This window comes from Protobothrops mucrosquamatus, unplaced genomic scaffold, assembly GCF_001527695.2.
Source record: "Protobothrops mucrosquamatus isolate PMUCROS unplaced genomic scaffold, P.Mucros_1.0 scaffold5362, whole genome shotgun sequence".
In the NCBI taxonomy this organism is placed as follows: domain Eukaryota; kingdom Metazoa; phylum Chordata; class Lepidosauria; order Squamata; family Viperidae; genus Protobothrops; species Protobothrops mucrosquamatus.
In genome coordinates this window covers 54,778-68,021 of record NW_015391224.1, presented here as the reverse complement: position 1 = coordinate 68,021, position 13,244 = coordinate 54,778, and the positions used below count along the sequence as shown (strand labels likewise).

At 45.1% G+C, this 13,244-nt stretch overlaps 1 protein-coding gene across 1 annotated transcript in view; it reads right to left on the bottom strand.

Annotated features, from left to right (window-relative positions):
* The window catches only part of MYO7A (myosin VIIA), a gene marked incomplete at its 5' end in the record, with an annotated part of 76,103 nt that overhangs the window by 9,125 nt on the left and 53,734 nt on the right, over positions 1-13,244 (bottom strand). Inside the window, 8 exons of the mRNA XM_029286838.1 lie at positions 975-1,081; positions 3,133-3,220; positions 4,281-4,394; positions 5,359-5,464; positions 6,610-6,765; positions 7,519-7,672; positions 9,661-9,818; positions 11,606-11,730. Of these exons, the coding sequence (XP_029142671.1) occupies positions 975-1,081; positions 3,133-3,220; positions 4,281-4,394; positions 5,359-5,464; positions 6,610-6,765; positions 7,519-7,672; positions 9,661-9,818; positions 11,606-11,730 (1,008 nt within the window). The remainder of the gene's footprint in view (positions 1-974; positions 1,082-3,132; positions 3,221-4,280; positions 4,395-5,358; positions 5,465-6,609; positions 6,766-7,518; positions 7,673-9,660; positions 9,819-11,605; positions 11,731-13,244) is intronic.

Genomic DNA, 13,244 nt, shown 5'->3' with positions numbered 1-13,244 from the left:
CCTGAGCCAGCATGGGGGAACTATGGCCCCTTCATGACTTGTGGACTTCAACTCCCAGAATTCCTGAGGCAGCATGGGGGAACTATGGCCCCTTCATGACTTGTGGACTTCAACTCCCAGAATTCCTGAGCCAGCATGGGGGAACTATGGCCCCTTCATAACTGGTGGACTTCAACTCCCAGAATTCCTGAGCCAGCATGGGGGAACTATGGCCCCTTCATAACTGGTGGACTTCAACTCCCAGAATTCCTGAGCCAGCATGGCTCAGCTTGGAAACCTCTTCCTTTCTCCTCAGCGTGGCTGGCTCAGGAATTCTGGGAGTTGAAGCCCACAAGTCATGAAGGGGCCAAGGTTGCCTACCCCTGGCATAGGCCTTACTTTCGGAGAAACACGGTACATACAAACCAGAAGAATGTACCAGAACGTACACCCCAGTTGCCAAGGGCCCAAATTTTGCTCACATGACCACAGCGATGCTGCAACCGTCATAAATGTGAAAAATAGCCATAGTCATTTTTTTCCAGTGCCTCTGTAACTTCGGCCACTAAACGAATGGACGTATGTCAAGGACCGCCTTACTGAAGGAATTCTGACCATCTTGCACAATTCCCATATGCCCAAAAACATGTTTTTGGCCTTCAAAGTCCCACAGGCAAAAGTAATACGTTTCCTAATATTTGAGCAGGCATCCTTCGCTTCTGTATCCAAGCTGCTCAAAGAGGACAAGCAACTGGGACGGCCCCCCGTTCTGAAGTGTTAATAATAATAACAATAAAGCCGGAAGGGACCTTGGAGGTCATCTAGTCCAACCCCCTGCTCCGGCAGGGAACCCTATACCATTTCAGACAAATGGCTGTCCGGTCTCTTCTCCACTATCTCCTGCTCCCAGAACCAGGAGCCGCGTGAAGGAATGTCCAACCGTAATCTGGTTTAGATTCTTCTGCTGATGAACCTTGCAGATTTGGGAGGCGTACCTGATAATAATGGAAAATGGAATCGGCCATTGCATCTTTCCCAGGCATGGTGTTGGTCCAAAGCTTTTTCATGAAAAAGACTTGGTAGGTGAGGGAAGGCACAAGACCTAGGAAGCAAAATCAGGGCAACATTCAAAGTTGGGTCTTGATTGTGCATTGTGTGACGACCCACGATTAATTTAAGGCAGCGTTTCTCACCTTTAGCAGGTTTTAAGATGCATGGACTTCAACTCCCAGAATTCCCCAGCCAGCATTTGCTGGCTGGGGAATTCTGGGACATGAAGTCCACCCATCTTAAACGTGCTAAGATTGAAAAATATCTATAATCTATAACAGTGGTGGCGAACCTATGGCACGGGTGCCAGAGGCGGCACTCAGAGCCCTCTCTGTGGGCACGCGCGTCGTCGCCCCAGTCCTAGGCCTTCAGCTGGGTTTTATAAAACCTTTTCGCTTTAGGCCTCCACCGCCATGTGCAAAAAAAAAAAAAAGGTTCAATCAATCAGTCAATTTCAACTTCTCGCTGGAAATAAAAAGATCTTGCAAAGTTGGAATTGATTGATTGAACTTTTTAGTCCCACCCAGTCTGCCATTACCACTGCAGCCATGCCCACCCAATGGGCCATGCCCACCCAATTGGCCACACCCAGCCAATGGGCCACACCCACTCGGCACTCGACAATGCATAAGTGGGTTTTGGGTTGAAGTTTGGGCACTCAGTGTCTAAAGGTTTCGCCATCACTGATCTATAATAACATTAAGAGGTTGTGGATGCAATTCAGAGTCCTGACTGCAGGGGGCGCTGCAGAAAGCTGTCTACCAATGTGGACATGTCACCCAAAGGAAATAATAAATTTGTTTTTTTTTTAATTTGGGGAGAGGAAGTGGTGTGTGTGTGTGTGTGAGGTCCACAAAAGGGTTGCTGGAGATGCCTGCTGTAAGATTGCCCCTTCCCCAATTAGTTCTTTGTAAAGTGAAACCATTTGTTGTTTGTTCCTCTAGTGTGACAGGTGAGAGACACCTCTAGGATCGTCACTTTGTCGCTTTCCTTCGCACAAAAAGTTAGAATCCCTGCTTGCAGAAATCTAGTGTGGCAGGAAAAAAGATCAGGATGTCCGGGAAAGAAATGAAGAACGGAAAATCGTTGTGCAAGATCCAGCAGATTTTGACAAACGACCGGGAAAAAAAATCACCGTGCTCAAACTGTATTCGGTGTCTTGAAAAGGACACTGAGTTTGCACACAGATAGTCCTCGAGTTATGACTTACGTAAGGGAGCCTGGCCATCGGGGTTATCAATCATGACGGTCGTAAAATAAGGACCACGTTAGTTGCTTTAGGCCTGAAGCTATCGTTTAAGGACCAGCAGGAAAAAAAGGCAATAAAAATCAGATCCGTCACATGGGTGATCTGATTTACTTAAGACGGAAAGACCTGGGGGGAAAAAACTGGAAAAATTGGGGAAAAAACAATATTTTCCCATTTTTTCCCAACGGCTTTGGGGGGGGGGGGTAAAAGCCTTGAAAAAACCTGTTTGTTTCCCATTTTTTCCAGGTTTTTTTTTCTAGGCCTTTCCATCTTAGGTAAATCGGGCCTTAGATAAATCAGATCACCCACATCACTACAGGACACCACAGGACACTGCCAAGTTCCTGACGTGCAGTCATGTGACCGTGTTGGGGGTGTACGGTCTGCCGTAAAATGGCCACTAAGCAACCAGTCGTAAGTTGAGGACTATTCGTGCTTCCTTTTCTAATCCTTTTTTTTGAAATTGCTTGTTAACTGTTTTTCAAATATTTAGGAGCTTTCGCATTCGACAAGTCTGAAAAACGCCAAGGCAGTTTCTTTCCATCTTTTTACAAGTTTAAGGACTCAAGCGGGATTTTTTGGGGGGGTTTCGTTTTGAACCAAAAACAAAAGGGTGATTAGAACTTCGATTTCAGAAGGTTACAAACGGGCGATGGGTCCAGATGATTTTGAAATAAGACTCTGGAAGGAATGATAAGAATCCTTCCCGTGGGAAGATGCTTCGGTTTTCAATTCAGTTAAAAAAAACATGACAGGATGCGATTTTCAAGGTTGGCCACCAGAGGGAACTAGAGGGAACTAGAAGGAAGTAAAGATTTATGTATTGGAGTCAAGATTTACCACGAAAGATTTACCATCTTTTGCTGGCCTCGCTTTCTTGATCCAGTCGGTCAGATGCCTGACGAAGTCAAAGAAGAAGTCTCCTTCGGGGACACTGATGACCTGGAAGAAGGCAATCAGTGCTTTCTCAACTTTGGCCCCTTGTAGATGTGCATGCTGGGGGATTCTGGGAGTTGAAATCCACCCGTCTTAAAGGGACCAAGGTTGAGAACTACCATGCTAAAGGGAAGGAAATGAACAGAGCTGCCAATGGAGATTCTCAGTCCTCCAGGTCAGTTATCCCAAAGGTGCTTCTTCACGAGTGATACTCACTAGCCCTGCCCCATTCTTGCATGGCACAGCGCCTTATTTCTGCGAGCTGCGGTGCGGCGGCAGCCATTTTGGCACCTTGCAACGTGGCGGCGGCCTGTTTTTGCACCCCATGGTGCAGCGGTGCCCTGCTTCCATGCCCCGCGGCACAGCGGCAGCCAGTTTTTGCGCCCCATGGCGCGGTGTCCTGTTTTTGTGCCCCGCGGCCATGGTGCTACCGCAAGTGAGGGGGTGCACACACACATGCATGTGCACTAGCCAAACTGTCCTGCAGCCCGGTGGCCTGAGCCCACTACCGGGCCATGGCCCACAAGTTGGGGACCCCTGCCCTAGTGGTCTCCCATCCCAATATTAACAAAATCACAGAATAACAGAGTTGGAAGGGACCTGGGAGGTCATCTAATCCAACCCCCTGCTCAGGCAGGAAACCCTATACTATTTTGGACAAATGGCTGTCCAGTCTCTTCTTAAAAACTTCCAGGGTTGGAGCATTCACCGCTTCTGGAGGCAGGTTGTTCCACTGGTTAATTGTTCTAACTGTCAGGAAGTTTCTCCTTAGTTCTAGGTTGCTTCTCTCCTTGTTTAGTTTCCATCCATTGCTTCTTGTCCTGCCTTCAGGTCCTTTGGAGAATAGCTTGACTCCCTCTTCTTTGGGGCAGCCCCTGAGATACTGGAAGACTGCTATCATGTCCCCCCTCGTCCTTCTCTTCGTTAGATTAGACATCCCCAATTCCTGCAACCGTTTTTCGTCTGTTTTAGGGTTTCAGCATTAATGGACTGGGCTGGGAAAGCTTCCGTTAATACGGGATATAACTCTGATTAAAGTCTGGCCAGCTATGAGTTGTAAACTCACCTTGTCCGATATCTTGATAAAAAGGCTGAATCCCTCCGATGATTTTAAGAGCAGCCGTTTGGAAATGCTTTGACAGAAATCCTTGGCCTTGGTGCCAGATTCCACTTCAAACGCCTGGGTGAGAAACAAAGAAGAATAAATAACCTGGCTTAATACAAGCTGAGTTGAACTCTTGTGTCAGAGTGTGCAGAGTCTTACTGCGCTAGGTAACCCAGGAGTAAATACAGTAAACAGTGGTCTATATTAAATGGTGGTTTATCTTACACTATCTACAATATCATACACGCTAATACAGCAGGATTCAACACACCGTAGTTACAGCAGGAAACAGAAGAGACAGAACACACAGCAGCCTTTTATATAAAGGCTCTGAAAGGGACACAGACCCTGCTGAGTCATTCCCATCATTACATCGTATATCTCACGTTATACAAACTTGGAGGTTTACCTGTGTCCTCAGGCTTACTGAGTGGTGCAAACGGGTGATCTATCTCCAGTCTACAACACAATCCGTTCAGCAGTTCCAGGAAGGCTCCACGCCCATTTGCACCCCTACTCAGGTGACCCTGAGGACACAGACAAACTTCCAGGTGGCCTCAACGACTCTCTAAAAGGAGGCAAATGACCAGCTGTCTACAAGGAATATAAAGCACAACTCCACAATACAGTCCTTTCAGCAGTTCCAAGAAGGCTCCACACCCATTTGCACCACTCAGGTGACCCTCCAAGTGGCCTCAACGACTCTCTAAAAGAATGCAAATGACCAGTTTTTCTGCAAGGAGTATAAATCCTTCCCTTCCCCCACCATCCGGTCAGAGCAGAAGAAGCTTCTTGGAATAAGAAGCGAAATGTCTTCAAAGGAAAACAAGAAAGTTCCGTGGCCTCCTGAAAGACCATATTTGGGACAACTAGGACTTGGAGGACTGAGAACCTCCGTGGGCTTCACTGAAGAAGAGCAAAATCTCTTCGCTCTTGACATTCTGGATCTCCTCCTCTTGGCCTTCCCTCTGCTGCCTTCACCAAAGAAACCTGGGATGGACTCTCCTTACTGATCAGGATTTAAAAGTTTGGCCTTTACCTCATCGGTGTCGTCCGGGAAATAGACTTTGTGGAAAATCTGCGTTGTTTTATGCTGAATGGCCTCCACTTCGACCAGATGCGGTGGGTATTTTCGAGACCCGTTCCTACAAAAGACACAAACTTGATGGCTGTTTATCAACAACTCTATAGCAAACATAATGAAAATAAAAAAGAATAACAGAGTTGGAAGGGACACGGGAGGTCATCCAGTCCATCCCCCTGCTCAAGCAGGAAACCCTATACCAGTGCTGGCAAACCTATGGCACGGGCGGCACTCAGAGCCCTCTCTGTGGGCACGCACACCGTCGCCCCAGTCCTAGGCCTTCAGCTGGGTTTTATAAAACCTTTTTGCTTTAGGCCTCTGCCGCCGTGTGCAAAAAAAAAAAAAAAAAGTTCAATCCGTCAATTTCAACTTCTCGCGGGAAAAAAAAAAGATCTTGCAAAGTTGGAATTGATTGATTGAACATTTTAGTCGCACCCAGTCTGCCGTTACCACCGCAGCCACGTCCACCCAATGGGCCACGCCCAGCCAAATAGGCCACACCCACCCGGCACCCGACGATGCATAAGTGGGTTTTGGGTTGCAGTTTGGGCACTCGGTCTCTAAAAGGTTTGCCATCACTGCCCTACACCATTTCAGACAAGTGGCTGTCCAGTCTCTTCTTGAAAATCTCCAGTGATGGAGCAACCCACAACTTCTGGAGGCAGGTAGTTCCATTGGTTAATTGTTCTCACTGTCAGGAAACTTCTCCTTAGTTCTAGGTTGCTTCTCTCCTCGATTAACCGAGGAGAGAAGATATAAGTTGGATGGCTTTCTGATGAAATAATCCCTTCAGATATTGGGTACCCCTTCTTCGGTAAGAGACCTTGTGAGAGAACGCAGTTTATCAAATAGGAAAAGATGTCCAAAGTGGGTTGACCCCAGGCTTAATCAACACCTGCTGGGCCACAACAGCTGGAGCAAGCCAGCATTTATTTGATTCTGATGTTGCCTAATATTCTTTCCACCTCCTATTTTCTTGTAGCACTGCAAGCCAACCCACTGCCCACTGTCAGGAGTTCGATCCTGACCGGCTCAAGGTTGACTCAGCCTTCCATCCTTCCGAGGTCAATAAAACGAGGACCCAGATAGTTGGGGGGGGCAGTATGCAACAGGCTGACTCTGTAAACTGCAGAGAGGACTGCAAAGGACTGTGAAGCGGTATATAAGTCTAATTGCCCTTGCTCTTTTCGGCCACAAAGCACGAACCTCAGCGCTTTCTGCAGCCTCTGCAGGCAGTCGGGGGCGAGCGGGTGATGCTTCCGAGACTGGACGAATCTCTGGACGTGAAGAAGCAGGACGTTACTGGGCGCAAAGAGGCCGCTGCACAGCCAGAGCAGTTCCCAGCCTTTCTCTTCGCTGTACCTTTTCCGCAAGGAATATAGAATTAGAAGAACAGAGTTGGAAGGGACCCTGTAGGCCATCTAGTCCAACCCCCTGCCCAAGCAGGAGACCCCACGCGGGAGACCCGATATAAAGCACACTATAATATTCCAGAAAAGATAAGAGACTCCGATGGCGAATTTGTCAATGGTCAATTACAAAAGGCGGCCTTACTAGGAACTGCCTCCCTCCTGCGATGAAATCTGTAATGCCATCCATTCAAACATCCACATCTGCCTATCCCAGGTCCTTGGGAAGGACTCGATAGATAGACAAAAATGCCAAACCCAGTCGGAACATCTGGCTGATTGTGCGACGATCAACAATAACAATGACAACAATAATAATATTCCGACTGATGATCCCAACAAAGGGAAGCACAGCTGAGTCATTCCAATCTCTAATGCAAAACTTTATTGAGCACACCCTATCGGCACCGATGAATGGGAAACCAGCTCTGGCTAAATTGGCGCCAGATCGTTACATTAGAAGGGTAGAAACTCCCCTTTCCCCTGACAGTGCGGGTCACACTCCCCAGTTAAACTTCACACAATTATTAGGAGAAAATCTTCAGTTCCCAGCCAATGGTTCTCGGATGACCTCGATTCCCAGACCGAGCAACTCCGCGCCTGCGATGCACATTCCACTCATCCCCTCCCCTCCCCTGAGTCTGGAGGCAAGCTAGGAAACAGCAAGCGGAGGCAGCATAAAGTTTCTTTGAAGCTCGACACTTACTTGACGTGGTTGTCCGTCAGCTGCTTCAGGATCTGCGAGTAAATCTCGTCTCGGAGGGCTTCGGCCTTCAGGGCCCCTTCAAATATTTGATCCGTTAGCTCGTTCACCGAGCGGGTCCTTTTGGAAGGGTAATCGCCCATGTATTTCAGGATGGGTGTACAGGTTAAGGATATAATTGAAGACAAACAGTCCCTCCGCTCCATCCCTCCCTGTTCCTTTTTCCTTCTTTCCCTCCCTGTCAGCCCTCTGCTGAACAACGGATGTTCACACTATGGTCCTATGTTTAAGTAAATTCCCCCATGTTGTGTGGCTGCAGTATTATCCTTATTACCCTTCTCATCTTCTCTACTACCCGCTCTTATTGGTATCGTTATTGTGACTATTATTACTCTGTTGCTTTGCACGTACGCTGGGAGCTTCTGCACCGGAGACAAATTCCTTGTGTGTCTAATCACACTTGGCCAAATAAAGTATTCTATTCTATTCTATTCTATTCTATTCTATTCTATTCTATATTTTATTCCATCCTGTAATTCAATTCAATTCAATTCAATTCTATTCTATTCTATATTTTATTCCATCCTGTAATTCAATTCAATTCAATTCAATTCTATTCTATTCTATATTTTATTCCATCCTGTAATTCAATTCTATTCTATTCTATTCTATTCTATTTTATTTCATCCTGTAATTCTATTCTATTCTATTCTACTCTTCTCTATTCTATATTTTATTTCATCCTGTAATTCTATTCTATTCTATTCTATTCTATTCTATTCCATTCTATTCTATTCTATTCTATTCTATTCTATATTTTATTCCATCCTGTAATTCTATTCTATTCTATTCTATTCTATTCTATTCTATTCTATTCTATTCTATTCTATTCTTACTCTACTCTACTCTACTCTATACTCTATTCCAGTGATGGAGAACCTTTTAGAGACCGAGTGCCCAAACTGCAACCCAAAATCCACTTATGTATCATCGGGTTCTGGGTGGGCGTGGCCCATTGGGTGCATGTGGCCAATTGGGTGGGCATGGCTTTGGTGGTAACGGCAGACTGGGTGGGACTAAAAAATTCAGTCAATCAACTCCAACTTTGCGAGATCTTTTTTTCCCCACAAAAAATTGAAATTGATTGATTGAACCTGGTTTTTTTTGCATATGACGGCGGAGGCCTAAAGCGAAAACATTTTATAAAACCCAGCTGAAGGCCTAAGACTGGGGCGACAGTACGCATGCCCACAGAGAGGGCTCTGCGTGCCACTTGTGGCATGCGTGCCATAGGTTCGCCACCATGGCTCTATTCTATTCTATTCCCATTCTCTGTTCTATTCTATTGTCATTTCTTTCTTGCTTCTTGTCTTGCCTTCTGGTGCTTTGGAGAATAGCTTGACCCCCCAACATTTCTTTGTGGCAGCCCCTGAGATATTGGAACCCTGCTATTGTCCTTCTCTTCATTAAACTAGACCTACCCAATTCCAGCCACTGTTCTTCGTATGTTTTAGCCTCCAGTCCCCTGATCCTCTTTGTTGCTCTTCTCTGTACTCTTTCTAGAGTCTCAGCATCTTTTTTACACCGTGGTGACCAAAACTGGATGTTGCGTTCCAAGTGTGGCCTCACCAACGCCTTGTAAAGCGCTACTAACACTTCACGTGATCTTGATTCTTTCCCTCTGTTGATGCAGCCCAGTACTGTGTTGGCTTTCTTGGCAGCTGCAGCAAACGGCTGGCTCACATTTAAGGGATTGTGCAGTAGAACGGGACTCCGGTTCCATCCAGCAAGGCCGGGTTTATATTCCTAGGAAACCAGCATCAGACACCCCCCCCCCCCAGGGCAGAAGTTCCTAACCTTTTGGGCACCAGGAACCGGTTCCGTGGACAGAGGTTTTCCCACGGACCGGAGGGTGCGTGGTTTTATGTGCTACCTGCATCCCGCGGATGGGCCTTTGCTTGTGTGTGCGGACCGGTTGCTGGCATGCCGTGGCCCAGTACCGGTCCACAAACCAGGGATTGGGGACCCCAGTTCTAGAGTCTCAACGTCTTTTTTACATCATGGGGGAATTGGGAACCCCTGCCCTAGGATGTTTCTCATGCAGAAAAAAAGGGTCACCCCTTGAATCCAAACTCAGAAGGATATCAATGAAAGCCATGCACGCTTCTTGAGATAGCTCTTCGCTGCTCAGGATCTTCTTCATCAAAGGCTGCTTGATCGGCTCCCTCGTGTAGGACCAGAGCTTGTCCTTCCCTCGGTTCTTGGTGATCATCACCCTGCTCAGGGTGTGCTTGGGGGGCGGCCTGGCCAAAAGGAAAACAGGCGGTCAGACTTGGCACGGGCCGCCAGCCGGGACTGCTTGGGAAAACGGCACAACGAGTCAAGGTGTGTAATCTCTGTGTGTTTGCGTGGGGGGGGGTTCCTAGGATTGTGTTCCTTGCCTCAGGGATGCAAAAAAGGAAATGTACATTTCTAATTATGGTTTGGAGCTCAGTCAGCCAGACGTTCAGTTTGGAGTGGAGGTTTTTGTTCGCCTATCGGACCCTGGGTAGCCAAATGTGGATTTTTGACGGGGTTAAAGGTCTGGGGACAAGACGTTCTCACTGTTAGGAAATTTCTCCTTAATTCCAGGTTGCTTCTCTCGGTTGTTGTTGTTGTTATTATTATTATATTATAGAAGGGCAGATCCTAACATGATCCTGTTAACAAGCTGGGGGGAGGTACTTTTTTTCCCAAACAGTATTAAGCCGTAGTTTAGAATATAGAATAGAACAGAACAGAACAGAATAGAATAGAATAGGGAATAGGACAGAATAAGGAATAGAATAGAATAGAATAGAATAGAATAGAATAGAATAGAATAGAATAGAATAGAATAGAATAGAATAGAATAGAAAAGAACAGAATAGAATAGGGAACAGGACAGAATAAGGAATAGGACAGAAGAATAGAATAGAATAGAATAGAATAGAATAGAATAGAATAGAATAGAATAGAATAGAATAGAATAGAATAGAATAAGGAATAGGACAAGAATAGAACAGAACAGAATAGGGAATAGGACAGAATAAGGAATAGGACAGAAGAATAGAATAGAATAGAATAGAATAGAATAGAATAGAATAGAATAGAATAGAATAGGGAATAGGACAGAATAAGGAATAGGACAGAAGAATAGAATAGAATAGAATAGAATAGAATAGAACAGAATAGAATAGAATAGAATAAGGAATAGGACAAGAATAGAACAGAACAGAATAGGGAATAGGACAGAATAAGGAATAGAATAGAATAGAATAGAATAGAATAGAATAGGGAATAGGACAGAATAAGGAATAGAACAGAACAGAACAGAACAGAATAGAAAATATGGAATGGAGTGGAATAGGATGAATGGAATGGAATGGAATAGAGCTGGAAGGGATCTTGGAGGTCTTCTAGTCCAGCCCCTCGCTCGAGCAGGAGAACCTATACTATTTCAGACAAGTGACTGTTTAGTCTAGGGGTCTTCAAACTTGGCCCTTTTATGACTTGTGGACTTCAGCTCCCAGAATTCCTCAGCCAGCGTGCCTGGTTGTAAAATCGGGCAAAACTCAGCTAACAAATGCCTCGCTTAGTAACAGAAATTTTGGCCTCAATTGCCATCGTAAGTCGAGGACTACCTGTACTTGACCGGATTCTTGTAGATCAGGGGTCTTCAAACTTGGCCCTTTTATGACTTGTGGACTTCAACTCCCAGAATTCCTGACTGAGGAATTCTGGGAGTTGAAGTCCGCAAGTCACGAAAGGGCCAAGTTTGAAGACCTCTGATCTATAATCTCAAAGACAATAAAATCATATCCCATCTAATAGTAGCATATAAACAGCATACAGATAGTCCTCGTTTAGTGACTACAATTGGGGCCGGCTACTTGATCATTAAGCGAAGAAGTGGCTAAGGTCAGGGGTCTTCAAACTTAATGAAGTCCACAAGTCATAAAAGGGCCAAGTTTGAAGACCCCTGTTGTAGATAGATAGCAGTAATCAGCTCTTCAGTGATTTGAACTCAGCAAGTGTTCCTGGCATTACGCTCAATATAAAACAGCTTTACCTAAAATAATCGTAGGAGAATTCCTCCAAGGTGTACGGCTTTATCCTCTCCTCGCTGTCACTCATCACCAGCTGAGATGTCCTTATGACTTCTTGCCTCTGATTCGGAGTCATAGTAACCAAAGCCTGGAGGAGCAAGTTAGGTAGAGCAAATAAAGCTGGAGTGAAAATGAGTAAGATAAAGTCATGTGAGCCCCCCTTTTTTCCACACCCTCCCCCAAAACTACATCAATATTTTGCACCCCGTGTAGTAAGTCAAGGTCAGGCCTATTGTTCAGTATCGAAGAAAATTTGGGTGTCCCCGAACAAGTAATAAATATTCAATTGGATTTAATTGTGTTTTGAGAGCTAAGGTATTCTTACAAGATGAACGTTGAACAAAATCCCAAGATACTAAGGCTCTCCATCAAGGAGAGAAGCAACCTAGAACTAAGGAGAAATTTCCTGACAGTGAGAACAATTAATCAGTGGAACTACCTGCCTCCAGAAGCGGTGAATGCTCCAACACTGGAAGTTTTTAAGAAGAGACTGGACAGCCATTTATCTGAAATGGTAATAGGGTTTCCTGCCTGAGCAGGGGGTTGGACTAGGTGACCTCCAAGGTCCCTTCCAACTATTCTATTCTATTCCATCCCATTCCACTCCATTCCATATTTTCTATTCTATTCTATTCTATTCTATTCTATTCTATTCTATTCTATTCTATTCTGTATTTCTATTCCATTCCATATTTTCTTTTCTATTCTATTCTATTCTATTCTATTCTATTCTATTCTATTCTATTCTATTCTATTCCTTGTTCTGTTCCTTGTTCTGTTCTGTTCCATTCCTTGTTCTGTTCTGTTCTATATTCTATCCCTTGTTCTGTTTGATTCGATTCGATTCCAAATAGGACAACCTCCAGAAATGTGGATTTTAATTTCCCAGAATCCCCCTGGTGAGATGACAGTTGCTGAGAAATCTGGAGTTGAAGCCCACCCATCTGGAGGTGGTCCACTAGGAAAGAGGTGATGTGGAAAAGCAAATTAAATATTGAACCCTCAGAAGGAGGGCTTGAACAAACAATTATACCAATTCTATCTGCAAGAAAGCCACCAAGCTCAGAGAGCACCAAGGACCCCACAGTCCTCCTCCTTTTCCTTCTCCTTTTCCTTCTCCTCCTCCTCCTCCTCCTCTCCACAAACCCACCCCCTCCTATCTCTGATGATGTTACCAAGTTTGGTAATGAAATGTCTGCAAGAAAACCACCAAGCTCAGAGAGCACCAAGGACCCCACAGTCCTCTGGACGGATTCCCCAGGAAGACCCCTTTTTTTCCCCCAGTTCAAGAGTGTGTCGAGGGTTATATGAAGAAAAAGTATGAAGTGATTAATTATCATATAGCTTCTGAATAAATATTTTTCTTTTCTAATATTTTTTATATGTTTAATATAATTTATATATATATATATATATATATATGTTTTCTGAGGTTTTCGCGGGTGTTTGTATGTAGGTCTTTAGTTATTCGGGTTTTCTCCCGCGTAGAATTAAAAGTACCTTGGCGACGTTTCGACGAAGTCACATTCGTCATCTTCACACCACTGCGATCACACACCACTCTTAGAAGCACGAAGCTGAAGACACCAGCCTGAAGATGAC